Source organism: Clupea harengus, chromosome 3 (assembly GCF_900700415.2).
Source record: "Clupea harengus chromosome 3, Ch_v2.0.2, whole genome shotgun sequence".
Lineage (NCBI taxonomy): Eukaryota > Metazoa > Chordata > Actinopteri > Clupeiformes > Clupeidae > Clupea > Clupea harengus.
Genome location: NC_045154.1, coordinates 4,341,220 through 4,354,417, shown reverse-complemented (window position 1 = coordinate 4,354,417; position 13,198 = coordinate 4,341,220). Strand labels below are relative to the sequence as shown.

Sequence of the window (13,198 nt, the reverse complement as noted above, 5' to 3'; positions counted from 1 at the left end):
CTATTTTAGAGGCCACCAATCCCCCTCTATTTTTAAAAAGTGGTTTTGTCCTTACTACTGTAGTTGGTACTACCCCACTCCGCAGGGGGTCTGCTTGCGCTCCTTGCAGTACTGAAAGGTACAGAGTAGTCTGAAGATAAATTAATATTAATCCACCTTACAATTTTATGTAACTAAAATTCGACAAAGCAATTATCTTTACAGCGGGTTTACTGTGTGCATGGGTCATAAGGTCTGGGTTGGCTGATGTGCCTTCTTTAACATTGTACATTTCCTTCATTTTTATCAGCCTATTTCACATGACAAAAACAGAATATACTGATATCTAACCACCTGAAACCAGCATCGTTTGCCGAGATACTCGCTAGTTCTCGATTTCTCTTGAAAGAGGATGTCTGTTTGCCATTCTAGTTTAACAGGACGTGAAGAAAGCTGTTAACAGCGTAGCCTGCTGTCTGTGCCGGCCAGAAAAGAGAACTCGTGATGGCTGTGAGTAAAACGGGGATAAGTTATGTTTCTGTGCAACGGCTGCATTTTTTTCTACACCTCCAATGGTCCAGAGATCATGCACGAGACTAGTCTACTAGCACATGTTCTTGTGTGTTTTAATGTGTGTGAGTTCTGTGTGTTTGTAACGTTTGTGTTTGGGACAGCCTCAATGTGATGTGAGGGATGTGAAGGTGGGGTTTCTAATACACGGTTCGTGACCCAAGATGTCTTTGAGTGTTCTTATGTTATTCATGTCTCCTCATCAACGTAAAAACAAACTCCCTCTGCAGTAATGTGGTACTGCAGTAGGCTACTGCCCTTGCTGCTGGAGCTGAATAGGCATGAGCAGACAGACTTTATTGATCGCCCCTAATAGGCCCATAGAGCTGTGTCATATGCTCTATCTAGGACAGCATGCCTTCAGTGGGCTCATAGGTTTGGATACTCCTGACAGATGGACCTGGAATCAGATTGTATGGATGTCCATTTGTTACATGGATATTACAGCATCTGTACCGGTGCAGTCTGCATTAGGGGGCAGTTAGTAGGCTATACAGTCACATGTGAGAACTGTAATGATGCAACTCTTCTGTGAGTGGCATCACTACAGTTGAGGATGTGCTCTGACTGCGATATCAACGAGCGTGGCTCTTTGGCATTGCGGTCAAGGTGCAAGTTTGTTCCCCGAAGGACCCTGTAGGATTCAAGGACGGGCGAGTGACTGCTCTCTCCCTTTGCTACGAATGGTGTCAGAAGTGGGATGACTTGCCGTGAGGCCATTGGAGGTGTCCCCAGTATGTGAACCATATGAGGGACCCCCAAGTTGGGTTGACCCCTGTGTGAGGGACCCCAGAGATGGGTGAAGCACTAGTATGTGGGGATGGGAGAAGTACGGTTGGAGGATGCGTGAGGGACGCCTGTGTGCGTGAAGCGCATGGGTACGCTTCCCGCAGGGGAGGGCGGTGTGACGGAGTGGTCACTATGGTTGAGTATGTGCTCTGACTGCCATGCCAATGAGCCTGGCTCTTTGGAATTGCAGTCAGGGTTGGTGGGGGTCCCTTAAAGTACTACAAGAGTAGAAGAACCTATTGGGCCCTTTTAGGAACGCAAGAACTTTTTGCTCACTCAAATTTGACCAACTTTCTTGTTCTTTTATTTTGGTGCCTATTCCAAAAGTAGGCTTCTCATTTCTAGCATAGAATTTATTTGGATAAACTTGAACATGGTTTACTGGTCACACACAAACCTCACAGAATGACTGGGAATTATTACCCATCATGTTTAATCACAGGCCAGTGAACGAGCATACTGGAGTGTGTTGGGGGTGGGCTAACTGAGCTTCCAGGCGAGAGACTGTTGCGTAGTCTCTGCTGTAGTGGTCAGGCTGTGTATCCCTTTTGTGTCCAGTTGAAGTATGTGTGATTGTTCATTTGGTCTTTATGTTGTGGCGCTTAAGTCCTAGGTTAGTTACCTGTGTTAGTTTAACATCATCTGTCCACCGTCAGTATAATCGTCATTGTGAAGTATGCCCTGCCCTCTTGTCGCCTCAATAAAAGGCTTCTGGCCTCATCAAAAGCAACACTGCTGACTCGTCACTCTAGAAGAACCCAAAGATGAGAAGTGCTGGAGACCGGAGAAGATTGAGAAGCTCATTGCACGGCTACAGTGGGAGTTGGTACGGCCAAAGGCTTATATTTCCAAGAGTCTGGATGAGGCTAACCAAGGTGTTCCCCACCTGAGCTGTCGAGGGAGCACCAGGTTGCCAGTGCCACCGCCATGGACACCATTTTGCTGGTCTGCCTGGGAACCCTGCTTGGGAACGGTGGGCCAAAACCACGGGGTTGGAGATTCACCATGGTCTACCTCACCACGCTCACTGGAGAGCGTGCCCAAGATGTGGGGGAGAAGATCACTGCAGGTAACTGTTGCCAGCCACATCGTTCACCATCCATTCTGGTTGTCTAATATACAGGACCAGTATTTATGTGGTCATCTTTAATGCAAAGATTTCATTAAAAAGTAAAAAAAAAGGTAATCTGGGCATTCACCATTGGCTAATGTGAAGAAATGTCAGTCTTAAATTTCAAGCTCAAAGAAAGATACATAATCCTATTTTAAAGGACACTAATGTACATATTCTAAATTTCAGAACAGAAGGTGCATTAGTTTTCAAGGTAAAAAATACTTGATAGAAAGTTACAGGGGAAGGAGATAACTAAAGAGAAGGCAAATCCTTTTGAAGAGGTACGTGTGGTGTTCAAATCCTTTTACAGTAAGAAAATCAGAAGAACATTACCTGTTAGCTCATCCAGAAAACACCAGACGTACAGTATAACAGACACATCACTGTTAACTGTAATTCATTTACAGAATTATTCATTTTTTATAATAATAATAATATTTACTTGCACTACATAATATGGCAACATATACAGTATGTCTGAACAAGATGTCCCTAATTTCATTGACAGCTAAGTGTCCATATTGCTCTCATGTTTTACAGAGGTGAGAGGATGGAGGAAGAGGAATTGAAATTGCTCTGAAAAAGACTAAAATATACCTCTCGGACACGGGTGTGTTATTATGACTCGACATGCGTATCTACAGAGGAGAAAGGCCAGGATGTGCCCCCCTCCGAGACGTGAAGGAAACATGTGACATCAGTCTGCACTGATGGCTGGAAGGCAAGAGGCAGTGCTCATGATGTCGGATACGCCCCAGATTCCTGGAACTCAAGTGAGATGGGTACAACTCTCAGGACCTTGTAGCATTATCTCTCAGAGATTGACTTAACCACTGCACAAATGGGATCGTGGCTCCACTGAGGACGTCAGTTTAGACACATGATGATCTCATGAACATAAGGGCTAATATAGCTTCAGGGGACTAAGGATAGTGATAGTGGCTTGTCTCTGTGTGTGTTAGCTCAAGAGGGTGGGCCAGTGGAGTGAGAAGGGACAAGGGTTAATGATTTATCCACAATGGTGAGGGTATCATGTCAAATTTGTTTGGCCATTTAATTCTCACTCACTGAGAACAGTAGTCTCCATTGAGTTGTGTTGTGAGAGTTTGATGACAAATGGATCTGGTCACAGTTGGAAGACTGCCTTGCCTACATGTTGAATACTTAATGTGCTAACATGATCCTGACACTGGTAACATGAAGCTATGAGTCTGTCACGAGTTTACATCTAGAGTGTCAGAAAAACACTTGAGGCTTTCCTCTTGAGAAAACCCTGCTGAATTGTGGTAGTTTCTTGATTTTCCTTGATAATAATACTATATATATAGGTCATGGCAGTAGTACAAAAAAGTGAAGTTACAATTTTTTTTTATCAAAGTTTACATGGAAAAATTGCTAGTAATATTGCTAGTTTGCCATTGTAGATGAAATGGGCTTTAGTAGTTCTGCATATAGAAACAGATGCCTGTAACTGTACAATCCTTCCATAGAAGGCTGAAAGAGATGTATTCCAAGTCTAAAGAACAAGCAAGATAGATAAAAGGAATTATTCCAATACAATGGAGATACCAAGTAGAGTAAAGATATCTTGCATTTGTTCCATGTCCAGGAATGTTATAGTTTCTTGGCCTCGTTTAGCCTCCATGTCAACTTTACCCAGACAGTAGAGTTGCATCTTCCAGGAAAATCTTTCCAGAATAGACTAAACATTTTCACTAAGGGTGGCCGATGAGCTTACTATGAGGATGATTGTTGTGAGACAAAGATAAAAGAAACTGTTCCTGAAACTGTGTGCCTACGCAAAACCTTACAGCAATCACATTATTTTGTTAAAATGTAATTTAAAAACATTTTGTTCCTCTAGTAAAAGATATGATATCTGGATTGCTATTCTGTCTGACGCAATAAGAGTTCATGTGTACAAATGCCTCCTGCCTGATTGTCCCTCTCCTTCACATTATACAATCTGTTCTTCTAATCACTATCGTTGGGACTTTAATCCATTCATTCCATTCAGAACATGCTCACAAACAATATCTTGACAACAATATAATATTAGCCTGTGGTCACAACATGCTCTGCATTAATTCCTGAGTTTATTGGCCCAGCCTGATCTAGGATAGACGCAGCAGTAGTCCGGATATGCCCTCGCGCACTCAGAGATATGGGAATGACTCAGTGTTTCATTTGACTTGACATCCCCAGTCTCCAGCAGCGGTCTGCTTGGTCAGTGACACCCATGGCTTCACCGGGCCTTTTGCTTGTGAACGTTGGCATAAAAGAGCCATGCAAGTCTCGGAGTCCCAAACCTTTCACTTCTCTCTCTCTCTCTCTCTCTCTCGCTCTCTCTCTCTCTCTCTCTCTCTCTCTCTCTCTCTCTCTCTCTCTCTCTCTCTCTCTCTTTCTTTCTCTTTCTTTCTCACTCTCTCTGTCTTTTTATTTTATTTCCAGCCAGCTCGGTGTCCATCCCCTTTTGAAATCTCTGATCTCTAAAGAGATAATGGAACTAATGTGAGGATTTAGAAAAGGGACGTCGGTACCCTCTCAAGCTCCGGCTGGAGATGCTTGACAAAGAGAGGATTAAGTACAGTGTGGGCCTAAAGCCTGCTTTTCTCTGTGGCTGGTCCAGTGTCACGGGGCTCCTCTCAGTCATGGGATCATGAGAATACAGGCCACAGGGATCCCTCCAGTTCTTCAGACAGTTCGGTGAGGGGATTCCAGCATCTAATGGAGGGCCAGAAGGGGGATATCTGTTCTCTCTCATCAACAACTAGCGGATGAAGGTCATGCCTCCAGGTGCACTGATGAGCCAGGTCCTGTGAACTCTACAAAAAATCTCCAAGCAAGCTATAACATGACTCAGCACAATGGACCACTTCTAGAACAGATGGGAATTCCAACATATTCATTCAATATAATGTACAAAATATAATACTCTCTCTCTCTCTCTCTCTCTCTCTCTCTCTCACTCTCTCTCTTTTATTAGATAAATTCCACTGTCCACACATTTTATTTCATTTTATGTTTATAATTTATTAGCATTAATGCCATCATTCATATTATACAGTATTTAATATTACGGTTATTGGTAATATTACATAGAATAGATCACAGATGGGTTTTTTAGAGTTCAGTGCTGGTAGTGGAAACACAGAAGCATGAAAACAGTGGGCACCACAGGCAGAGTGGAGAATGGGTCTGATGGGTAATTACTGGAATTTCCTCTGGGAGACCATGTTGGTTTCCAGGAAGCCTTGTGAGAGGTGGGATACATGTTTTAATATTTCTCATCAGTACCAGTCATGCCCTGCGAGTCATCAGCCCCACTGGGTTCCTCAACCCTAAGCACTGATGTCACTGATGTTTACTGTAGAAACTAAATATAATGATGTATACACTTATCATGGCTTTAGTTGATTGTTCATTATTGATGCAGAGCATGCAGTCTTCAATATATTAGGCCTACTGTTGTGGGACGCTATGTGTTTAAAATGGAGAATTATCAATGCCCACCAGTCAATAAAATGTAGCTCCTCGATTAACCGTTCCACTCAACTTTATGCCATTGACGGTTAGCGGGGAATCTCTGGTAATCCTGAAATAATGGGTCACAGGTTTTTAAAAGGTCATGATTTGATGCAGTCATACTTGAACTTGTTAAAGTGATCCAATTATTTCTCAGGGGACTATATGTCAGTACTTCGGACTTCAAAAAATGATGAATGCTTCGGTGAAACTCATAGCAATGTTTACAGTAGTTTTTGCTTGCTGAGTTTTACTCACACATTTGCTTAGTTTAGAATTTGGTGTGAGTGAGTTTACCATTATAATGTGGCAGCCTTTAATCTCAAGAATGCAGTTTAGAGCAGATTATATTTCAAATATATAACCAACGCTGAGGTCTTATGCCATGGATTAACTGGGTTAAGTATTTGCTCCTCACGTGAGTTTGCAACTTTAACTTCTATTACTGCATTGCAACCTGGATGAGCCTATTACCCATTACTTAAAATCCCATCATGAGTTTTCAGAGTCCCACGAAAGGTCACTCAAAAGAGCTCTGTGATGATCATAGCCTACTGCTATGTGGCTGTATGCTGGCTATAGGTTGCAGCGAAACAAAAGTGGTGTAGCAGGGTTTTCCATGTGGTGCAACATTTTGGACAGAAATGTCTTGTATGGCGGGAAGACTGGCCAGAATCTAAGCAACGTTGATAGTCGCTCATTTTTGAGTACTTTGAGAAACACCTGACTTTTTCACATATTCAGGTTTCTATTAGAAAGGAATGGAAATAAGAAATGGAATTAACCTGTTTTAACCCCTTCAATATTTGTAATGTCTTCCAACGTCTGACAGCACAGTTAATGTCAGACACCTTGGAAGTATCAAAGAACCTCAGAGTCCAGGTGACACCATTTCTGCTTCCACCAAGCACCCTCAGGCAAACCCAGTAGGAGAGGAGAAGACCTAGGGCTTGGGCCCGTTAACGGCTACAGTCGAGTAACAGAAAAACCGTAGACTGTACAAACACGGGAACACTATCCAAACCGGAGCTCCGTTGGGAGCCCAGCCGCCTTTGACGGCCATAATCTGCTGTGTAAATCTGCAGGCTCGGCTCGTCTGGTGCCTGTCTGGCTTCTGTGGGCACAGACAAAAAAGCACTGGACTCCTTGCCCACTGACAAAGGGCAGCACACTGCTCTCCCCTAATTGGAGTGGACAAGGCTTGCTGATGGGGCCTTTTTGAGCAATTGAACTTGGTGAATGCTTCTTAGGGGTCTAATGAAACATGGTCAGTCTGTTTGACTTCAACAACAGGCTCCGCTGAAAAGCCAGACCATCCCCACCCTATATCCAGTAGGCCACAGCTCAGCGAGTGAAGTGGGGCAACCACCCAGAATGACCTTGGCTAAAAGCGCATTGTGGTTAGCACTGTTGTGAGTTATATTTCTCGAAAATTATTCTGGATGCATGACCACCAACCCTCAAGGGACAGGTATCACATCCTCAAAAGGCATGCCATGTGCAGCAGACAGTCTTTAGAACTCTGACACCTCATACATATGGCTTGATGATATGTTCCTGAGAGCTGCAAAACATATCCCAGCCACACATAGCCATGATAAAATATGTGCATCACCTTGAAATAACCAAACCACGTCCTGTTAACACTATTAATGCATCCACAGGTAGGCTGGCCAATAGAACTTATTAGATAATTTTACTGTAGTCAGTGGGTAAAATACTATTGGAGTGCTGACTTCTTAAACAATAATGCATGCATCACACTTATAATCCCGCTATATCCTAGACTAAACCAAAATGCAACAGCATTACATACGCATGCACGCAGTACGCATCAGCAGTGAACTCCATTGCAGCTGCACAACCAGTTGATTTCTGTCTGCATTTTCCTTTACTTCCGATAGAGACCGCACTGTCTCAAGTAGTGGCCAGATTCGCGTTATAAATCAGTCCGCTTTTACGTTAAAACAATCGTATTGTAAATCTATGGTGAAGAGTCTGCTAAATATGAAAAGTAAGACCGGTCTATGTGAAAGGCCGCATCAAACGAACCAGTATTTTCATTTGGGACAAAGATAGATTATTGTTTCAAAGTCTTGCCAAGTTTGTCCCTCTTGCCGTTCCACCTGGTCCGCTTGGGTTTCTATAGAAACCATGGCTCCATACAGACGCAGACAAATGAAAGAAGAAGAGCTGTCAGCCTGCTAATTTCGCAAACAGTCTCATGTTTAATTTGTTGCGGTGAATAACGTGACGGTAAAGCTTTGACCGTGCCGACAGGTAGCTGTTTATGACTTTTTGTACCTTTGGTGCGACGTTAGAATTTACTTGCAGATAATGTTAGTCCATGAAGAAAGAGTTTAGCAACAGCTAATGTTAGCTAAAACATTATGCTAGATACCATGTAAAAAGTATGGAAACAGCTAGCTGGCTGTAAATTCAACGGTGGTTACAATTGGGATAGCAACAATTCGATTAATATAATTTCTCTAGATAGCTAGAGAATCAACCTTACTACTCAAATAATGGATGCTGATGAAATCGAGAGAATAATTAATGAACAGTTGAACAAGATAATTCTCTCAGAGGAAGATTTGGACAATTATGAGGAGGAAGACTTAACCTTAGACCTATCAGAGGATGACCGTGACAATGAAGTGAGTTTGGCTGCTCCAGCTAATTTTTATCTGTTTTTATTATTTTATTATTTATAAATATTCAGAGCTGTACACGTCTGTGTAGCTAACAGTAATTACCTCTGCTGGTTATGATAGCATTATTATATAGCTGTGCAAATCCCTGCCAATTACTTTCATACTATGCATTAGCTGAACTGTTAACAGTTAAAAAAAAAAGCAGTCAACTATTGTCATTGAAAGGAGGTAACAAAATAATAATAAGTGAGGTGTTGAGGTTTATAGAGGCTTAAGAGGAATGAGAGATAGATAGAGTTTTAACTACAATTAAAAATATATAGTCAATGTACTGTCATCTATCTATATGACTTATTTTTCTTTGACATTAAAATAGTGATGGAGGTTGTTTCTTGCTTTTTTTTGTCTTCAGACCGTTAGCATGCCTGAGTCAGTGCTGACTTATTTTGAAGCTGCTAGAGACCGCATGAGTGTTCTTGAAAAACACATCCAGGAAGACCAAGAGAAGAACAGTAAGACTTGGGATTCAGGGTTTCCCAACACGGGGAACACAGGCAGTCCAGATGACCTGTTTCCTGAATCCAGAATGTTTGCTTTCTCAGATGATGCGTCTTGGAGTGACACCTATGTCACCTGTCAAAGTGAAGACCTTGTGAAGGATCTGACAGTCAGTGCTGATGATGACCCTATAGCTTTAAAAGAAAGAGTAAGTTGTAGGCCTATGCTGTTGATTTATTTGGTTACTTTGATGGTTGATTACCTCAGTTACTGCTTTGGATGCAGATATTAAAAAGAAGATTTTTTTTATTTTTTTTCATCGTGATGCCACGGCAGACTAAATTCAGAATGATGGTTTGATGCAATGTTTATGAAAGGTCTGCATACCACAGAAGTTTTGTAATTTGAGTATTTTATCGATGGGAACGTTGTTAAATTGGAGGTACTGATAAGTGAAATGTAAATACCTCAGATTATTTCTGAACTGGAGGAACAACTTGCTCAACCCGCTGCATTGGACCACCAGATGGCAGTAGAAGACAGTGACATGACACACAGTGAGCATGCAGGTGAGGCATATTGTCACTTAAACATTTATGCAGAATCACAATCTCTGTTGCAAAACAAAGCAATAGCTGTTTTTTCTTTTTTCCCCCGAAGTAGAGGGTTATGTGTTATTACTAAAACAGGAAACAAACTGAGAAGGCAAAAGTACATAATGAACAGAGGTTCTTTATCTCTGCTGATGAAGAAATACATTTTGTGTTTTAGATGTTAGTATTTCCCCTTGATGTCAGATTCTTTTTGCCTTTGCCTTTTCCTCATCTTGTCTTGCAGTCAGCTTTCCATAATACTGAGCTGTAAACATAACCATTACCTTATGCTATTAGCCTATTTTGAGCCTATTAGAGCCTATTACCTTAGGCTATTAGCCTAATCTATTCTAAATACTGAAACATTACCATTGCCTTAGACTATTAGCCCAGTCACTCTTTCCTGATGACAACAGCCTAACCTGAAGCCAAAACCGTGTTACGTTTGTAATGCAATCTGTATTCTGTCGCCATTGTTAGTGTCTGAGCCCAATGGGTACCTGGAGTCTGAGCAGCGCCTCCAATTGGAAATGCAGGAGCTGGAGAGGAGGCTGAAGGAAGAGGAGGAGAAGAAGAGGGAGGCACATGAAACTGAGCGCAAGCAGCACCTCCTCACCGAGAAGGAGGAGGAGGAGAGGAGGAGGCTCAGGCAAAAGGAGTTTGAGAAGCAACTGAAGAAGATAGATGAGGAAACTCGGGTGAGAGAGTTCAATTCAATTCAATTCAATTCAATTCAATTCAATTTTATTTATATAGTGCCAAAACAATAACATTTTCTCCAAGGTCTGAACAACCCTAGAGGAAGCACAATAGGGACATGTTGTACTGCTTAGCTGTCACACAGATTTGTCTCAAAGGAATTATCATAGGTTTCTCTATAGAATTTGTAGATAATTTCAGAATGATGGTTTTTGGTTGAGTGCATATTGGACATTGTTCTCACATATTTTCTAAATGTGTGTCTTACAAGTAAGATGTTATATAAGATATAATTGCACTCTTGACAGTGTAGTTATACGCTATACTATTTAAATATAATGGGACTACATATTAGTGACACGTTTGGTTTTCAACAGCATCAGAACACTGAAGTGGAAGAGACAGAGGGACTCAAAGCAGAGACAATGGAGCTGGAGTTAGCCAGTCAGCAGGTGAGTTGCTCTCACAGTCTTCCAAGTGTATTTGAATATCCAGGCCATTTAATGACCACATCAGTCTGACTGATTATTTAAATGATCTCCCAAGGAGGTGATCAGTAGGATGGTGGAACAATTGGAAGAGGAGAGGCGAGTGTTTGGGGTGGCACAGGAGGAGCAGAAAAGGAGGCAATTGGAGAAGGAACAAGGGGCTGCGACGAAGATACAGGCGGCTATCCGTGCATTCCTAACCCGACGCTGGACCAGGCCTGCTTTGAACCAGAGGAGAGAGGAGGAGAGGAGAAGAGAGGAGGAGAGGAGGATGGAGGAGGAGAGGAGAGAAAGGAAGGAGAGACTTCGGCGGGAGCGAGAAGAGGAGGAAAAGAGGAGAGAGGAAGAGGAGGCATACCAGAGAGAGGAGCAGGAGAGGAGGAGAGTGGCTTATGAAAAGGCCAAGCAGGAGGAACGTCTGCGACTGGAACATGAGAGGACGCTAGAGAAGGAAAGGAGGAGAAGAGAGGAGGAAGATAGAAAGAGGAAAGAAGCAGAGGAGAAGAAGAGACGAGAGAAAGAGGAAGAGGAGAGGAAAAGAAATGAGGAAAAAGAGAGACAGCGGAAAGTTGAAGAGGAGAAGAAGAAAAAGGAGGACGAGGTGAGACGGAGACAAGAAGAGGAGCGGAAAAGAAAGGAGGAGGAAGAAAGAGAAAGAGTGGCAGAAGAGCAGAGGATAAAAGAAGAGGAGAAGGTAGAGAGAAAGAGAGTAGATTGGGAGAAAAAAAGAAAACTAGAGGAGGAGATGAAAAGAAAAGAAGAAGAAAGGAAATGGGAGGAGGAGAGGAAGGTAAAGGCAGCAGAAGATGTGAAGCCTGTTGGCCAGGGGAGAGCAGTAAGCTCTGAAGATGTGAAGCCTGATCAGACCCAGACCAGTGGCATCCAGCAGGCCCACAGCACTCCACCAGAAGCCTCAAATGTGGAGCACAGAGGAACCTCAGCTCACCCAGATCAAGCCAACCCAAAGGAAAGCAGTCAGACTATTGGTCCCCAAAATGGCCACACCGTAGAGGCTGTTGATGCGGGGTCTGTTTGTCTTCCTGACACTACAGATCAGAAACGCCTGACCTGGATGCTGCACTGCACCCCCTGGTCCAAACTCTCCATGCAGAACAGGAGAAAGCAACCACCAGGCCCGCAGGCCAAGAGGAGGGGGCCCAGGAGGCCTCCACAACTCAGCCTGGAGCCTCTGTCTGTGGACACCGTGCTCCAATCAGGGGCCTGGAGCTCCCTTACACAGGTAAGCAGGAAGAGGGGACATTCAACCACTTAGAACAGCTGGGTGTTGCTTTAGATAAGGACTTTTCAGATTTACACAGTATATCAAAATATTTCACATAAAAATGCATTGTGAGGCCAAATAAACCACCTTCATCTGTTATGAATGATTCTATACATTGGATGTACTGTACTGATAACAGGTGACTACAGTAACACTGGAGGACCTGCCCGGCTGCAGCCTGTCCACTCTGTCTGCGTGCAGTCAGCTGCAGTCCCTCACTCTCCGGCGCTGTGGCCTCAGCGCTCTCCAGGGACTCAACTCCTGCACACAGCTAAGGCACATCGATGTGCAGGTCAGCGGCAGATCTGCATGATCCTCTGAGCCGGCGTCTCCTTTACCCGCCCACATGCCTCCATTACATGGATATCCTTTCAGCACGTTGTGTCTGTGTTTGTCTAGGCTGTCTGAGTCTGAGGGTGTGATTTATTGGGAATAATAGAAATGATGGCTAGAGGTTGACTAGTCTTGTGTGCTGTCCAGGAAAATTCTGTCTCGTACGTGGACTGTGGGGACCTGGCCCGGCTCCAGGTGTTGAGGCTGGGCAGGAACCAGCTGACCTCCATCCATGGCCTGGACGCAGCTGTGGCCTTGGTGGAGCTCCAGCTCTCCCACAATCGCATCTCCCGACTCGGTGAGAGCCCATCCACCTTCCCTTGAAACACACTCGCACGACCCTCTATTCCGGTGAGATTTATAGCACAGTGCAGCTCCTCGGTGCAGTATTCTGTAGTGTGAAGGATTGTGGGCCCAGACTGAGGTAATGGCATGATAATGTAATTCCATTATCTATTTAGAGTAATTCGGCATTAATAATGTGTATCTGCCTTGAGATTTGATCACTAGACTGACAGTGTTGATGTGTTTTGGAATAATTGTTGGTGGTGTTCAGAGCCGCTTGCAATAGTTCTCAGTGATGCTATCTTAAAGACGGAAAGAATGTCTTATATTTGCACGCAAATGATTAGTTTTAATCATATACACAAACTACATTATATATGTTTATAATA

The 13,198-nt window shown here is 43.3% G+C and overlaps 1 protein-coding gene across 1 annotated transcript in view; it reads left to right on the top strand.

Moving 5' to 3' along the window:
• The first annotated feature begins 11,642 nt into the window (after positions 1 to 11,642).
• The window catches only part of lrriq1 (leucine-rich repeats and IQ motif containing 1), a 36,968-nt gene continuing 35,412 nt past the window's right edge, over positions 11,643 to 13,198 (top strand). Inside the window, exons 1-3 of the mRNA XM_031564286.1 lie at positions 11,643 to 12,149; positions 12,331 to 12,483; positions 12,672 to 12,822. Coding sequence (XP_031420146.2) covers positions 11,655 to 12,149; positions 12,331 to 12,483; positions 12,672 to 12,822 — 799 coding nt within the window. The 5' untranslated portion in view covers positions 11,643 to 11,654. The remainder of the gene's footprint in view (positions 12,150 to 12,330; positions 12,484 to 12,671; positions 12,823 to 13,198) is intronic.